The sequence below is a fragment of the Lonchura striata genome, chromosome 1 (genome assembly GCF_046129695.1).
Source record: "Lonchura striata isolate bLonStr1 chromosome 1, bLonStr1.mat, whole genome shotgun sequence".
Classification (NCBI taxonomy): Eukaryota; Metazoa; Chordata; class Aves; order Passeriformes; family Estrildidae; genus Lonchura; species Lonchura striata.
The window spans coordinates 112199402-112217756 of NC_134603.1; the positions used below are offsets into that span (position 1 = coordinate 112199402).

General features: G+C 34.1%; 1 protein-coding gene across 1 annotated transcript in view; it reads right to left on the bottom strand.

Annotated features, from left to right (window-relative positions):
• ULK4 (unc-51 like kinase 4) overlaps positions 1–18355 on the bottom strand; it is a 206868-nt gene that overhangs the window by 145071 nt on the left and 43442 nt on the right. Inside the window, exons 20-22 of the mRNA XM_031503902.2 lie at positions 13713–13895; positions 8660–8787; positions 1552–1685 (exon numbers count right to left, since the gene is read on the bottom strand). Of these exons, the coding sequence (XP_031359762.2) occupies positions 1552–1685; positions 8660–8787; positions 13713–13895 (445 nt within the window). The remainder of the gene's footprint in view (positions 1–1551; positions 1686–8659; positions 8788–13712; positions 13896–18355) is intronic.

Sequence of the window (18355 nt, forward strand, 5' to 3'; positions counted from 1 at the left end):
TTAAAGAATATACAACCATCACATTTGGCAATTTTGCATTTGATAGATAGATAGCTATGGCTATCTTTAATGTTAGCATGACCTAAACAATTGATATCTACTTCCTAAAAATATGTTAAATATTATAAATGCAGAATTAAATTAATTTCTTATTTACAACAACCAAAAACTTTTAAAATTAACCAAAATATTAACAATTTATTTCTTTTGTTCAAATGTATCTTTAAGGTCAATTCCTACAATTTGTTATCTATTTGGTTTATAGCTACATCTGGTGGAAGAAGATGGGATCAGTAAGGGGCTTACATGAATGCATATCAAAAAAGCCAAGTAGGATCAATTCTAAATTAACAGCTAAACTGCTTTTCACTGTCCTAATTTTCAAATCTGATTATTATTTTTAGGTGCCCAGAGCTTTCACCACCTCGAGCAGTACATGCTCCTTCATCATACAGCAATGAAAAGAAAAAGACTTCTGACAAATATGGACAAATACAGAGAGATAAATTCAGGTTACAGAAAACAATCAACACACAGATCCAGCTTGGAAAAGAAAACAACATGTAGAAATTATGCTTGATATCAGTTCTCAAAAATGCATTCTAATTGTAAATCAGTAGTAATTACATATCTAAGCAATTGATGTACTATGTATCATGACAATAACTATGTATTTGTAACTTTCAGATTCTGAGGAAATATCAGAGCCTACTGTAGTAGTTGCATTTAGCATATATAAACAGTAGGAGGTGAATTTGTGCTTCAAACATTTATAGTCTGAGACTTCCATCCTGAAATATAGCCAATATGCAAACCTGGTATTTAGTTACAAAAAAAGGGATCAGGTGTTTGCAGCAAGGCAAAAATTTGCATTAGCAAAGGAAGCAAAGTTTATTTTAAAATAGCAGCATGACATTTAGGTCTACTAACCTTTGCAGTGCTACCATTACATTTTCAATATCCTAGTGATCATGTAGAGAAAATAAAAAATACATCAGGTATCATCTCATCAGAAAATAATTTTATGAAAATAAATCTCATGTGCATGAGCAAATGGGTTTCAGGCATCTAAAACAACTGAAGTATCTAAGCTGAAATTTTCCAGAAATATTGCCTGTAGCAAATACTCTATATATAGATTTCAGCATAAGCAATTAACATGTACACAGAGATACACCCTGTTGCATCTCTCCTAGGCCTCTGGTTTATCTCGTTTATTGGGCAAATTTGCTCTTAGATTGTAAAATGTTTCTAGACTTTACAATATCTTTGAAACATTGATAAAACATCTTGTATCTCTGGGCCTCAGTCCTGACTGAGCTGGTGAGGCTCACCATTCCACAAACACAAAACATTCATATAGGAAATCATGCATTCCAATACAAAATATCTGATCGTGACTCATCTAAAAAAATTCAGGAAACTGATATCATCATGCAAACTTTATGCAATCAGAAAATACAGTATTTCTACCTGTATACATTAGGAAATATCTGTTTCTTGACAGAGTAATCAAAGGTAAGATCTGTTTGGTTAACAAACTGAATTTACCTAGAATTCCTGGCAGCTCCTGCACAATGTGATAGATGAGAAGATCCAGGCATTTTGACAGATATTCACTGCCACCTTGCTGGTCTTTTCTTGGCATGGTCTTTCTGCTGTCTCTTTCAATATACATTATGAGTCTACATTTAAACAAGTGCAAAATATTAACTCTCACACCAAAGTGAATAACATTATATCTCAAAAAAGTTATTGAACCAGGCATTTTTGGTATCTATATCTGTGGTTATAATGAAGACAATACATTACTTTTGGCTCTGTAATTTTGTTGAAATTTTAGACTTTTCTTTTAATCAGCTTTAAAAACAACACAAATTACTGAGTCAAGGAAAGAAAGCCTTAAGCTACTTTAAGTAAGCACAACTCTACTAGTTTAAATGAAATTGTGATTTTAACATAAAGAGTGAATCTTTCTTCAAACATAGAAAGAGACTAATTTTACAATCCACTTTATTTTGAAATAGGTAATCCATATGTGCAATATAAGTGAAAGACTAAAGACACTAATTTTCAACTCATAAGAATTCCAGAAGCAAGGATAATTAAAGTAAATTGATAAGAGATCAATCTTTCAGTCCAGAAAAATCATACTACGTAGATCACGCTGCAGCCTATTAAAATGTTAGCACTAGTTGGAATGGTCATATTGAAAGAGATAAAAGCCCAAAGTAGTCTTACATCCTCTTTCTAGAAATCTGGTGTTCACAGTTTCTAAATACAAACTCAGTGCATGCATTCCAACTGGTAAGTGCTGTGGCTGTGCCATTCTGAAGAATGACATTTCTCACAGTGAAATGGTAACTGATTTATTAGCCACTGGCTAACTTACAAGAGGTTGCTTTAATAATACACTGGTAACAGATTGCTTCAGGCAAGATTTTAAAATGCTTATTTGAATAGACAGAAGGGCCAGACTTCCCTTTAGGGCCATACTATTGACATCTTTGTTTCACATTCGAACTCCCTCCGGGTCCTGTGCAAAGAACCATCAATCACTGGTGAGAGAAATCCATGATCTGGATTTTAAGTATGTACTTCAGTACTATCTTTTTAAATACCCTTCTGATAATCAATTCTCTTTTACAGAACTATGAAAATTACTTATTTACCTAAAGTGTTAATAACAATTCTACTAGGAAATACATATTTCTATCAAAAAAGATTATTTACTCAATGAAGTAAAAACTACCTAAGAATACATTTTACAGAATTGTGTCTCTAAATAATACATTATTATGATTGAATACTATACACTTATCCTTCCTAACCTATTCTACAGAGACAGAGAGAACTCAAAAGACCCACTGAGTAACTACTTTTCACCTGTGCAATAGCCCAGATACAAACACATTCAGCTTCACTTCTCAGAGAGCGTGAGGACATCTTTTATTCTTGTAATGTATGGAAATTACATTAAATTACAGGAATATTGATTTGTCTGTTAGAAAATAACTACTTAAAAATCTGGCATTGTGCTACAAATAGAATTTTACTTTTATAAGCTTGTCACTTTTTAATATAAAAATTTCAATGTTTTAAATAAAATGGCCTTCTAGGATTTCCAGACAACCAAGTAATTTCTATTCCAAAAAATGTTTCACTTTAAAAAAAACCCCAAAATATCAGTGCTTAAGTTGTTTTTTTTAAGAAAACACTTCTATGATTTAACAATCATCTGATTCTATATGGAAATACACTTAGATCTGTTTGAGTTTAACTTAAAATGGGCCAAATAGACTTCAGCATGAGTGGTTTTATTTTTTGGGTGAATGAGGTTCTTTTATTTTATAAAAGCATGTTCTATTACTTAATCACATTTAAGAAGGATACAAAGTAGGCTTATTTATTCTGAGAGAGGAAAGATACATGAGTTCTCTCCTTTATGTTGTTCTTCCATTCACAAAATTGTCTTTCACATAAAAATTATCCAAAAATATGCACACCTGTTTTTTCCCTGATATTTTGATTCAACTAAACACTGTCTCGAGAAAACTGAACAGATAGAAATTGTGTAGGCAGTAAAGCATTAGTATCTCTATTTTCCTTTGACAAATTCCTCAGTCATATGTAGAACAATTCATCAGTTACTTTTATTCCCTGATGAATCTCAGTGTTCTCTCTTCTGGGCAAAACCAGGCCTATAGAAATATATTTATTCGATTCATTGAGTAGCACATTTGTCTTGAATTCAACAATACATTAAAAAAAAATGTAGATGTTAGTATAAATAAGCTAAATATGATGAGGAGTAAACCACTGTCTATGAAGCAAAGGTTTGGTTTAAAAAAATTTCAAGTGTCTGTATTGTAAGATATGGCCATCAGTGAACTTTTACACTAAAAAACAAAACAACCCAAGTTTTCTGTAATAAATGTGAAAGATTGGAGCAAAAAAGGGAAAATTCCAGAGTTAACGGTCTGAAGTGATAGGAACAGGGATGAGGTCTACTACTTAAAAGAATAAGAACTGTTCTCTTAAAAAGAAGACAAATATGAAGAAAAGAGACTAAGTTCACAGAGACTGACAGACCTTCATGAAACTAAAGAAGCTCCAGCATACTCTGAGGACATAAACAGACCATTTACCCCAAGAAATCAAAAACTATTTCTTAGTTTTATCATTATTTATTATTGTTACTAATAAATCTCTGCTTACAGAAAATGAGGAAGTTTTTTAAAGCATACTTAATATAGATAAGTGTTTATTTTACAGAGATGTAACATCAGATGGCATACCATGTTAATAGGAGGCTCAATCTCTACTTCTTGCCTTCCATCACTTTTTTCTATTTTTTAATTTGATATCACCTTGCTGGGCTTTGTCCTGAAATCACTGACTTACGTCATTGTTCTCTCCTGCCTTCCATTTCCATGTCTTCCCATCTGACTGATCACTAAGCTTTTTAGTTCTTTTCCTCACTTCTTTTCTAGATCAAGCTTAAGATGTAGAAGGCAGTCTTAAGACGTATGCTAGATGTGAGACTATAGCAGGTTTCCAGGCAAAGCTTTTCCTTTAAGGGCACATATAAGACTTAAAAATTTAATAAATATGAAAGGTGGCCACAGGAAACAGAGAAAGATTTTGCTCAGATGTTATGCTGTTGTTCACAGTTACATTTCTGCAGACTGTGAAATGTGTCAGGAATACTATCCTATCTTTCCACAAGTGTCCATCTCTGCAGAAAGTAGAAAAGAAGAGGTTTGAATAAATTCTTTTGGGAGGAGAAGTTCAATCTCTAAGTCAGTCTCTGTTTATCCAGGAAATTCTCTGAAACCATCTAGATACAAAAAGAACAATTCAGTGAGACTAATCAGAAATTACTGCTATCTTAGAAAAGGGTGAAATGAAAAGTCTTAATAAAATTTCAGGATGTGTCCCTCCCCTGAAACACAGATAGCCTGCCTCTGCACATCAAGGAGAAGTTAAGGAGACTAGAAAACTCAGTGCAATTAGCAAAATAAATTAATTTGCCCACTGTAAATAAACAAGTGCTACTTCAGCCTAAAGAATCTTGTATCTTCTCTAGCTGTATCACATATGGAAGAACCAAAGGTATGTAATTGACAACCATGAAACACATAGGAAAAAGGAGTAACAGGTGAATTGTCTCCATGTTGTGGAACAATGAACTAATTTCAAAATTACATTTCTTATTATGTATCAATACTTTTCGTCCACAGAACTCAAAAACTGCACAAGCAAAGCAAAACAAGGAATTCATTCACCACTTCCCATGGGTAGACAGGTATTCAACCATCTCCAGGAACAATGGGCTCCATCACATGTAATGCTTACATGGGAAGACAAGTGCCATCACTCCTAATGTCTTCCCTGCCATTTCTTTCTTCTTTCCCCCATAAAGCCACGTGGTATGGAATACCCCTTTGATCAGTTGGGATCAGCTGTTTCTCCATTCTTATTTGGAATTATAAAGGTGTTTCCATACTCTTTGAGTAAGTAGATATTTTTGAAAAGAGGTACAAAAAGAAACTTGCAACCAGATTGTGCAAATTCAGCTAATCAATAGGCATTACAGGGACATGCATGTGGGATTGTGTGTACAAATACTCAAAAAGTGAATGGCAATGGCTGGTATCATGGCCAAAGCCAATAGGCTCTGTAAACAGTAAAAAAAAATAGACAGGTAGTCTTAAGATTGCATTCCACGAATTAAGACTTGCAACACTCAATAGTTCCCATGTTTCCAGCCCTAAGGCATCATTATTGCTTGCAATAAAAAGAGGTTTTAGCAAGTGCCTACTTCTGCTGTCTTTTATTTCCTGGTACCTGAGCACAAACTGGAAGAAAAACACAAGGAAATACATTTTGGTAACACCAGCAGAGCTAAAATAAGCTGGCCATCACCCTTCCCTTCCACTTCCTCTTTTCCTACACCTCCTTCCATTTCTCTTTCTCTCCCTTCCTTCTCTCCCTTCCTTTCCCTGTCCCATGACCTTTCCTCCCAATGAGATGAATGAAAACAGATTAAACTGTTATTTTCCTCACATTCCACAGTTTTTTTAGCTCCAAAACCACTTCCAAGGACAGATATCACAAAGGTTACCAGTGGGAACAGGATTTTATTGTCTGAATTATCAGTGAAAAAAATTTTCCTGATCTCAAATCTCAGTCTCCAACAGCACAACTTAAGCCCATTTCCTCTTGTCCTATCACTCAGTACTTGGGAAGAAAAAGACCAATTCCTGCCTTGCTACAGTCGCCTTTCAGGTGGCTATAAAGAGTGATAAGGTCACCCCTAAGCCTTCTTTCCTCCAGGCTAAACAACTTCAGTTCTCTCAGCTCTTCCTCATAAGACTTGCACTCCAGACCTTGTCCCAACTTTGCTGCCAAATAAAGGAATAACTGCTCTCCAGAGCAAGGCCTTTGGGATGCTGGCCCTGAGGCGGTCCCCATGCTCATGAGGCCCAGGGGGCTGTTTTCAGCACAAACAGCCTCATAGTAACTGCCATGAAGAAAATTAACACTAACCCAGCCAAAAACAGCATAATTACCAAACTAAACAAAAGCAATTTTCAGTGCAGTGTTGCCATGAGACAGTTATTATTGTTTTATCATCTGCATCAACCTTTAAGTGATGCACACTGAAAAATTGCCTTATATTGATTATCATTATCATAAATAGATTTTATCATCAGCAATATAAATCTTACTACAGGCTTTAGCTGCAGCTGCTGAAGACAAACTGTTAAACAGGAACTATATGCATTTTACTACAGGCTCTATATCAAACACCTCCAGAAGGAGAATTTAGGTATATCAAATATTTTCAACAGTTATCCAACTCAACTGATTTCTGCTTCCTGTGCTAGCAATTTAGAATTTATGAGTCTTAATTTTGAAGAAACTTTTCTGTCAGATAACTGAAGACATCTAACTAAATTCCACACTACAAGTCAATGAGTATCCAGTATTTTTGCTGTGTTTAAGATTATTCCAGAGTTACATAGTGATATTATGAATGCAACTGTCTCCAGATTTAATAGGTCATTTCTCCTCTCTGCAGCTATCTTATCTTCTGGATGTAAAAGAAAGGTTTTAGATTATCTATTCTGATAAGCTATATGCTTTTCATTAAACAATTATAAAGAAAACTCAGCAAATGAAGAAAAACAGTTTATCAGCTCAATAAAGCTGCTATAATGCTTGCCTATTGTTTTACCTAATATATTACATTATGTATTGGTCTCTTACCAGCCCTGTCTGGAGCATGACAATAAAACTGCAAGATAAAGCCAAGTCATAATACAAAATTATATTCCAAATTCACAACACATTCTTTTCAAAAAGGCAAAAATTTGAAAAATTATTATTCTCTTTCACATAATATCTTAGCTATATATATAAACAAACAGTAATTGTCTGTGTAGGATTTCTGTCAGACCTTTCTCCAAACACGTGGGAGAGTCCTATGTGGTATATTGGGCACATGAACAGCAGGAGTTACTAAAAATGTAACCATTCAAAAAGCCATTTACAAATCATTAGAGGCATTTTTCACTAACCAGAACACATGATCTGAGAGAACATTTCTGGAAGTGTAAAAAGGTACATATGAAAAAGCCCCTTGGATTCAGTACTTACTCTCCCTGATTCTACAAATATAAAGATACTTACAGTGTTGTGAGTGGAGGAATATATATATCATGCTATCACTCCACAAGGTGCTCTTTCACAGTGGCTTCATAGTGTAACTCATCTGCCCCTTCCTTTAACCCTGATGTATACATCCTAATTTTTCTCAAACATGATTATAAGATATAATGTTATATTTGCTGTAGATATAATTAGATTTGCAACTACCCACAAGCTTAATCCTAATTTACTTTCAGTTCCAAACCTGCTCCATTTCAATATTCTAAAACCTACGTTTACACTTCATTTTATTCTTCTTCTTACAGAACAGTAGAAGATATAAATCCCAACTAAAATTTCTTTAATCCTACTTCTCCGATCACCTTGAAACATGGTGACAATTCATATTCTGACACAGTCTAATTTGCTCCTCTTTGATACAGGAATGCTTCTGTCCCAACAGAAGACAAAAAATTTTAAATAACAATTCCCTGGTGATTCAGTAATTTCTTGCAAAGTGTTCCAAAACATAGAAGAATGAAATACATCATGTAAAAGTCACAGGAATTTATTGGTCATTATGTAAACCACTCCCACACCACATATAGCCAAAAATATTATTTTACCTTGTATGTGACTATCCAGAAGAGACTATGGACTATAACAAACCCCAAGATGAGGAAGGTACATAACAGATCCTTTAATTTTACTTTCCCACCATAGCAACAACTCACTGTTGCAGTATATCTTTTGCTCTACCCAAAAATGCAAATGCTCAACAAGTCATCTTAAAAGACATTCTCCTCGCAAGACAGTGGTTTCCCCTTGTGCAGAATTGTCACTTGATGATCCCAGACAAAATATTCTCATTAATAAAATGATTACTGTTACACACAAAACAATTAAATTCTAAACCATTGGCTCAAAAATACCACACATTTTCAAGTATTTCAGGTATAACTTTAAAGACTGTATCTTTGATTATCTTCCATTATCACCTTACCTTGTTTGACAAGTGAAGAGCAACATCTCTCTGTTATTAATTAAAACTTGCAGCAAGACCAGAAAGGCTTTTGCTCGAATAAAAGTTGAAGGACTTTCAAGTAGACGAGTAACTGTGGTCACAAAATCCTTGGTGGAAATAGACACAAAGACATTAAGGTTACTTGCACTGTATTGTAAGACTGTATACACTTAAAGTTTGCTTATTTTCATGTAACTCATAGGAAAAAAAAAAATCAATAGAACACTAGCAAATAAATTTAAAGACTGACCAGCCCAGTGTAAAGCTGCTTTGAACTTCTTCAGAAGTGGTAGAGTAAAAAGTAAACACTATTTAATATACCACATCCAAAATAGTATGAAATCAATTACAAAAGATGATAAAACTTATATTTTTAAAGGGCTTACCTTAAGCATAAACATAGGATTATTATTAAGCATAAATATGATTAAATTTTTTAGTTATTAATTCCCTTATATGCAGGAATATTAAAAACTACAGCTTATTTGGATAAAATCTTATCTACATCAGACAGCAAATTATACACCAGATGCCCCAAATAGATGGTGAAATAGTTTCCACCTTCTCTGATTGTTCTTATCTAATCTATTCTTATTTTGAGTTCAGAAAGTGAACAACATCTTCTCAAGGAAGAAATAAAATTAGGACTTGAAAAGAAAGAAGGATAAACAAAATCAGAACTAAAAAGTGAATCAGAATTTACAAACTGTGTCAACTGGCTCTATGCAAAAATTAGACTGAGCACAAATTGCCTCATCAATAGAACCTGCCTTCAAACAGTTGAGCTGGATTCTCAAGGGCGTGGCACTGTAGGATAGATGAGTAGTGTATGCATGTTATGTACAAAGTTTAAAATCCTGCTGTGTGATACACATTTAGCATACATATTACTGTTCAAATTCCTCATCTGCTGACAGATAACTGCAAATCAACACTGACTGTAATTTATTAGAGACATCCCTTGCAAGAATTAACTATATATCTTTACCGAGAATGGAAAAAGAGCAGAAGTATAAGAGCTGGCCAAGAAACCATCAGATTTTATTCTGACACCACTTTAAACCTGTTTTCAAAAGTAGTCATCATTCAGGAACTACAGAAATCTCAGAAAAACAAACTGCTATTAATTCTAGAACTGTCCTGCTGTACTTCAGTAATTCATTTCGTAAATAGAACAATTTCTCATTATTGGGATTTAAAAGTTTAAATCCTTCAACAGCTCGCAGAACATGATTTGTAGCTCCTCCAGAATGAACTTGCAGCAGTCAAGGTCTTAAATTACAATCTAATAAATGCAAAGGTTGAATTTTAATTGTGGTTTGGTTTTTCAAGTTGTTTTTTTTTTTGTTAAAAAACCATAGCAACAACAAAGTTTTTACATTCAGAAATCCCATAAAACATAAGACATAGTCAAAGAGTATATATAATGCAACACTGACCATGCTAACATAAACAGACTTGATAGCCCATGCACAAGGACACCATGACAAAGACACATGCAACTACAAGCTATTTTCAGTCCTCATACTCTGTAAAGTAAGAATATCTGAATACTACATGTGGGGGTTAGCATGGATTAAGACAATTAAAATTAAGTTACATCAGACTTATCTGAGAACGTTCTAATAATCTGGTTTAAGAAATAAATGTGACCTGTTGGAATTTGCTTTTCTGGCTGGTTTGAGGACTGCATAGAAGCAACAGTTTATCCAAAGAAAATTTCAAGTACATCTTTTCTGACCTATAGGACTTAGTTTATCAGAAAAGCCAAAAATCACTCAAATAATGCCAAATACATTATTTATCATTTCTCTGTTCTATATTTCTTCCCTTCCCTGCAAATGTTTGATGTATCCATGGAGACTCTGCAGTATAGGACAGTCCTTTCATTTCAAGTGAACACACTGCAACAAGATTATGACTTTATATTGGATACACTGAGTAATACTGCAAAGCAAGTTGAAAACAAAAGTGATGATATTTTTGAATTGGCTACACAAGAGGAAAACAGCTAGACCACTATCTCACTATACAAGACATTGCAATAGCAAACATTTGTTGCATCATTATGTATTTTTTTCAAATTTTCCTTCTATGCTTTGCAAATATCTCCATATTATAAGTCTGGAGTTGCAAAGATTTTGCTAAAGATATTTTTATCTTTTTGTTCATTCATAGTGATATTGACAAAACTATCATCTACAGTGGTAGTTACTTTTCCACATTCAGGTAAAAGACAAAGAATTTAAAACAGTTACTGAAATATGAGGACAATGCTTATAACGTATTTACAATGCAGTTGTGACAATATATTGCTATAACTATTTGAATAGTTTTACTTATGACTAGTTGAGGAAGAAAGAAACTAAATAAAAAACACCCTGCTACATTAGCTGACCTTTGGAAGAACCTAAATGCATTCAAAAAGCTGTGACTGATTTTCACTAATCTAAAGGTGAATCTTGACAGCCAGATGAAAGTAATTAGCAGTGGGTTTTTTTTAATCTACTGCTATAATGCATTCAAGATTCTTGATTTTGAGTTCTCTGTCCATGCTTTATTTTAAAAACATAATTTCAACTCTTTTGTTTCCAAAACAGGAAACTAAAATGGGAAGTCTCTGTATCAGAGAGGGACAAAACCCAGTCCCTCCTGGCTATTGTAGTTCTCTGAAGTTCTGTAGTAGTGTAGATGATCACAGAACTGCAATTCTGGCTTTTGTTTTATAACCGGTTATTACTACTGTTCTTGAAGACTGAAGAAAACAAGGGCAGTCCTTAGTATTACTAGAGCTAAGGGTGTTTCCAGATAACATACACAAAGCTAAATTATCTCCATCTTGAATTTATATCTTTAAGTATCTTTTAATATGCTGCTTGCACCTATATTAAACAGAGTCACTTTTTTTCACTACCTTCTGTGTGACACTGAGATCCTTCTGCCTCTTAAGCTGAGCTACACAAGAATTTTAAAGAATGCAAAATAATCTGTAGGCCAACACTACTCACTCTTCCCTTCTTTCATTAAGGTGGACTTGTGCATCATGAGCATGGAATATTGAAAAGTGCATGGACTATTGAATTTTATTTTCGGAGCTAAAATATTATCACTCCTTGTGATGTGATAGCACTTGGCAGTTCAACACAGGAGCATGTGTGTATTTTTAGATTCTATTCAAGTAAAATAGAAATTTAGTTTCAGCTTCCAAAATCTTACAATCTAATTTCCATATCACAGAACATTCTGAGTTGAAAGAGATCATCAAGTTCAACTGCTAAGTGAATGGCTCACACCATTGAACCAACAACCTGGGTGTTAATACCACTAGGCTCTAACCAACTGAGCTAATCTCAATTAAAAAAAAAAAAAAAAGAATTCTATGAGATTTAAGTTTTTCTGAGCTGTAATGCAGGTACAGTTACCAAATGTGGGCACATGGAGTAGAACCAGACCTACTTTATCCGTTTTTACAGACAGTGTTTTTTACTTACAGCTTTGGGCACTATTCCCACTTCTATCACTAGTTCGATGTATGCTATTAAAAGAATGTCTACGTTTGTCTGTATTTCAATTTTCTAATCTGTAAAATTTAATTAGAATTGTTCATAAGAACTGCAGTATCAGAAAGGGAATTCTGGTCACTGTCCATAATAAAGTCACTATGAGTATGGGAGTTCTTTTTGCAATGTAAGTCCCATATAACCAAGAAATTCTTCACAGAAAACATCATCCTGTAGCCATAGGCTAGCTGCACATTGCATTCTCTTGCTGAATGTTCAAGTGAAAGATTTTTGACCATGCTCCTCTGACTATATCCTCAACTCACTGCTGTGAGTTGCACAATGTGCACTGTTAGTGCAGCATTACAGGACAATTTGCCACCTATCAGAGCTGCTGTTGTGGGATGTGGAAAGTTTAAGGTCAGCTGACATGCGCTCACAAAAACAGACTGGCAATTCTGACATGGTACAGAAATTAATTTTAAGAAGAGAATGAATGATTTCAGGCCACATAGGTGTGACTATGTTTTAATTTAAATGTAATTGTTAAAAAAATACATAGGGAAATAAAACTCTCTCAGTTAATGCCCAACACATTATTATAGTCAAGATGACTGTCAGATTACAACATACATTACAACAGAGTATCTGAGGAAAACAAGAACTATAGTTCCTTCTTTCTTCGTGGTTTTTATCCTTTCCAAACAGAGGGAGATTATTACATTCATTTATGAACTATGCACATGCACTGCCAAAAAATAAACACTTTTTCTCTAAATACAAAATAATTTGGGGATCAAAATAGAAAACTTTTAACCACTTCTAAAAAATTATATTACACATAAACCAAAACCAGTTGTTTTATTCAGTGATACTAAAAAAAAAAAAAACCCTAAGGCATTAAAATGTTAATTCCTGCAAGATATTTCACTTACAAATTGACTTAAGGTCCTTTAAGGAGAGCATGAAATATAGTATCAGATTCAATCAGGACACTCCTTATTTTCTCTTTTAAATGTCTAAGAGAACTATGTAAAATAGCTGTCCTTACTGATTCATTACTGATTTTCCTTAGGGCTCATTATCAGTTATGGTCAGGCTAGGGTATTCTGGATTGATTGAATCCTAGTTGAAAGAACAATTTATACACCCATTAGTGCCATTTTTCGAAGATCCATGAGAGAAATGGTACTAATGGGTGAATAATTTAGATTTTAACATAATATAATATAATATAATATAATATAATATAATATAATATAATATAATATAATATAATAATATAATATAATATAATATAATATAATATAATATAATACAATATAATATAACATAACATAATTTTATAAACTTTATCATTTATATTTTAAGCAAACAGAAATGTAAAAGAAACACATTCTTCATTTCCTGCTATTCAGATATGCAAATATCATTGAGATGTATTTTGAAAACCCAAAACCACTAGCAGTGTCAATTTTAACTTTTCCTTTCATTAAATTCCATGCCAGCAAAATATTAATCTGAATTCAAACCTTTTCTTGAATTAGCCTCTGTAGATGAATCCCACATGACAACATTGCTGAAAACATCGTGAGCATGTACTGCTGAATTTTGCACATTCCATTTGCCAAGGAATTTAGTACCGCTGTTAATCCCACTTTTTCAATAACACTCTGGAAAGCATTAGGTGAGGAACGAGTAATTCTGCACAAAGCCTACAAAAGTGAAAAAAAAATAATTAATGAGACTATTATCTCAAGAAAAATACTGGAAAATAAAAGCATGTTGTGAGTTTTCCAGTAGTTTAGGAATATAAGGAATGCATATAGATTCATTTTTAAGACAAATATTAGGGGAAAGACCACTTATTTTTAGAGACCTGGAATAATTCTAAATACGTTGCTATACACTCTGTGCAGCTGAAATTCAAATATTTCCTACATCAACATCCACATCAAAAAGTCACATTACTCTTTCCCTGTAGAGAACAATGATGGAGCATCACAGCCCATGCTTGAGTCTTTTGTCAAGCACAGAATATAAACATCGGATAACACTGTACTAGAAAGGAGTACAGGGACAGAAAATACAGAAATAGCACATGCCACTGAATTTATGGGCACTCATAAAGGTGGGCATCTTCTCTCTCCCTGCTCATGGACAATAATGAGGTATGTAGTATTTCATACTACATAGTCTAAAGTCTATCCTTAGCTCTAGATACTAAATCAGATCTAGGTACTTATTAGGAAACAGTGATTAGTATAATTAACTTGCAAACTATTCTCCAAATGGTTGATTTTCAAGTATCAGTGATTAAAATAATTTTAATAGAAAATGTAGATACTGACCATGCTCCAGAAAGTGAGCACAAAACTGTTCAGTGTCTACTAACTTAGCTAATTCTTAGGAAACATTACCAAACAATCTTCAGTGTGGCCTCATGGCCAAATCAATCTCCTTTTGATACCTGCAAAAATGTAACCTTCAAGATACTATAACTGCATTTGTTCTTTCCAGATAAAGAAAATAAGACTCATTAAGCATTAAAAATGTCTTTTTCTTTGGCCTGAATATACTGTTAGCATAGAAGCATAAAAGAACAGCTTATGTCAAATACCGAATTCACACGAAAATCTGAATTGGTTTTCCGGAAAAACTTTGAAGGTGACTCCCTTTTGTGAAATATAAGTAATAAGTATAAGTAATATTTATGATTTCATTGTTCTCTTCAGAGCAGTTATACTTAGAAATTGCTGTTTACTTGGTGTGCACTCAATAATAAGGTCTCATTTAAGAGAAACTATAGTCAATTATACAGAATACTACCACCAGAGAAAAGCTTTCCATGCAAGAACACCAGAAACTGTCCAGTTCACAAGCGTCCTTAGAAACGTTACTCAAAACAAACTATAAAAGAAGGAAAAAGAGGAAAAAAGGCATAAAAGACAGTAAATCACAAACTTGAGAGACATTTTATTGATGCTGTTCATCTACTCTGTCCTGTTCTTCCTTGTCCTTTCTGGTCCAGGAACCACATCGATTGCAGCCTTTTACTTTTCTTCTTTTATTATTATTTTACTCTCTGTTTAAACACAGACACTCAATCTCAGTTCCTTAATACAACATGCTCTATTTCCCCCAGGATACAATACAGCTCTTCACCTCTATTCAGAGTTTTCAAAATGAGTGGGCAGGCAAAATGTGTATTCACTAAAAACATCCTTGAGGGTTGTACTACCAATGAACTGCTGGAACATAGGGATAGGCTGTGCCAAAGCAACGTGGAGCTAACTCAGTGTGCTAACAAGGTGTGTGCAGGTTTTCCACTGCCTTAGATCTCTGCTACAGACCTTGCCAAACAAGGGTGGCCATCTGATTACTTCCAGGCAAACCTCATAGGAAAGACATTGTAGGCTGTCTTCTAGTAAAATACTGCAGTTTTGGAGGTAGCAGAAAAGCTCCAGCCCACCAATAGCCAAGGGGAGAAGCTTTAAATTCCCATTTGTTTGTATGTCGCAGAACGCTCTGCTGCATGAAGCCGAAAAGCAGAAGATAGAATTTAAATGCAGGATAGAGTACAAAGCACTTTAAATCATTTCAGTAGATCCAATATTGGAAGAAAACAGATGGAGATAGGTCAAAAGGTGGTGGAGCAGGAACTGGAAATGGATGATGACAGATGTGAGAGTAGAGCTCACACCATCATCTCCAGGAAGCAGTCTTGGAACATGAAATGTTGTTAGTGAGAGTAAAGCTTCAGCAGAACCTCTGCTGGAACTGGCTTCTCCACCCCTGCTCTCTGCAAGCCTTAACCAGCACCTCTTCTCTCAGTAGCTCCAACCTTTGCCTCATGATTCTTATCAGTCACTTCCAACTTGAGATACTCCAGGTTTCTATGGTCATCTCTGCCATATCCTTCTAGTCCTACATACGGGCTGCATGTGACTAGGTAACATTCACCCTTTCAGGATATCTTCCATGACTCTCAAGATTGAGAATGAATGCACTAAAGTATCTGCAATACACAAGTCTCTGAAATAAACTATTCAATACTTAATTACAATTATTCAATTACTTAAGAACTTAACAAAATAAACCAAATCCCTAAAAATACTTTACTGAATTAGTTTCCATTTAAGTGGCTTATGTTTTGTTACTTCTTTTCCATTATAAAAAATTATCACCTAGAAATAAAATTTTAAGTAATTTTTTTAAAAAATTAAAAAACTTTCAGTGTACTGGAAAGAAATATTCTTTCTGTTGCTGAGCTTGTCAGAATATCACTGTGACATCTTACAGATTTTTTTTTCTGAGTCTAGAAAAATGATAAAAAGACAGAGCTTTCCTACAGGCAAAATCTGTGATATGTACCTGAGGCATGTTGGACTCCAAAGTGAGAAAAAAATACTGAGACACAATCCCCATTTGCCACCTCTGATAGGCAAGACAAAGCGAAGTGTCATTTCTTGACTCCAGAGACTAAAGACAGAGAATCTTCTTGAAATATTTTTATTATTGATTGAAATAATCATAAGTAGAATTCCATAGTCCCTTACTGCTGATACACTTTGCAGACAGACTCCTAACTCTAAGTAAAGATATGACAAATGTATTTCTTAACAACAAATATATCTTAATATTCTAATATAGATGTCAGCTAAGAATAAATTCTTCAGGATACATTCAAATAAGGCAGGAATGACTGCATAATAAAATTAAATAGGACATTGATGATGTCAATTTTGTGTGGTCATGCAGGATAAAAATGCCTACATATCTGTAGCAAAAATTTAATGAATGTAGAAATTATACCGTACATAATAACTGGAGAATATATTAGTATTTTATTTTTTAAATTAGCATACCACTAAAATCTCCATAAACTCTAGCTGGGAAAAGATCTTACTGCACTAGATTTCAATATCAATTGATTGTTATCAGATGAAGTTAAGATTATATATCTAAATGCAGCATTAATACATAACAATGATTTATATCAGGCATTGAGTAATAAGTTTATCTACTTCTTACTTTAGCATTTCACTACAAAGCAGCAAGAGGATTAAAGTATCACCTTAGTACATCCTACTTTAGAAACTTCCTTGTTCAATTCACTTCATATAAAAGTATTAAACTTCAGAGTTCTGATAAAAGAAACAATCCCCACAACAGTGGAGAGGGAAATCCAGGAGCCCATTCAGACCCAAGAACACTTGTGTAAAATGATCTGACTGCAAAAAGGAGATGGATTCAGCTACATGGATAGTAATAATTTCCATGAAGACCAGAAAAACTAGAAGAAAGCAGTTTCACAAAGATATCAAACAGTAAACATGTCTTACTCTTGCAATTCTCTTCACAGCTGCTTTCATTCAAAGCTCTCCAATATGTGAATTTGGAACAAGCCCTACCTCCAGCATGACTGAAACTTCCGTAAGGACACAAGGGAAAAGTGCAAGCTCCAGTAAGCCTATTGCCTTCACAGGAAATAAACAGTAGTTGATAACAGTTATGGTTTTGTTTCTATTGTCCATATGTACATTGATACCACAGGTATGCAAAAACTGTTGAAGAAATTTTTATCTTAGCAGATGTCAGTGTGCACACTCAACTTGGCTGTCTTTTTAAAATGCTGGCCTCAACATCCAAGCACACATTGCTAAGCAATTTTGAGAAAGAAAAGGTAACAGAATGAAAAAAAAACATCTTTCTTACTTAGACTGTCAATTGCCATTGAAAGGATGTCCCACAATCAGCTGAGTTTCTCTAGGAAGTTCTGGTAATTGCAGCTATCATGACCTCCTCAAACACACTGCTTCATCCTAACATGTCACTGTAAGAAGGAGCTTCTGAAGACTAGTAAGTTGTATAATAGAATGATTTCAAACACAAGAAAAAGAACCAGGAAGTAAGAACTTGGCAAAACCAATGTCATTCCAAGTCCCAGTGTCAACCTATGACTTCCAGATGATTCAACTTGGGAGTAAAAATATTGTATTAAAACTCACTGCAATTAACAGGCCTAGCTGAACAAGAAACCCATAAAGATCAGGCTGCTGTGTCACACCTACAGGAGCAAGAGGCAAAGGAACTGAGGAACTCACAGTCTACTCACTTGGAAGAGATTACACAAACACCAGTACTGTCCAACTGCACTGAGCAATTAATAAAG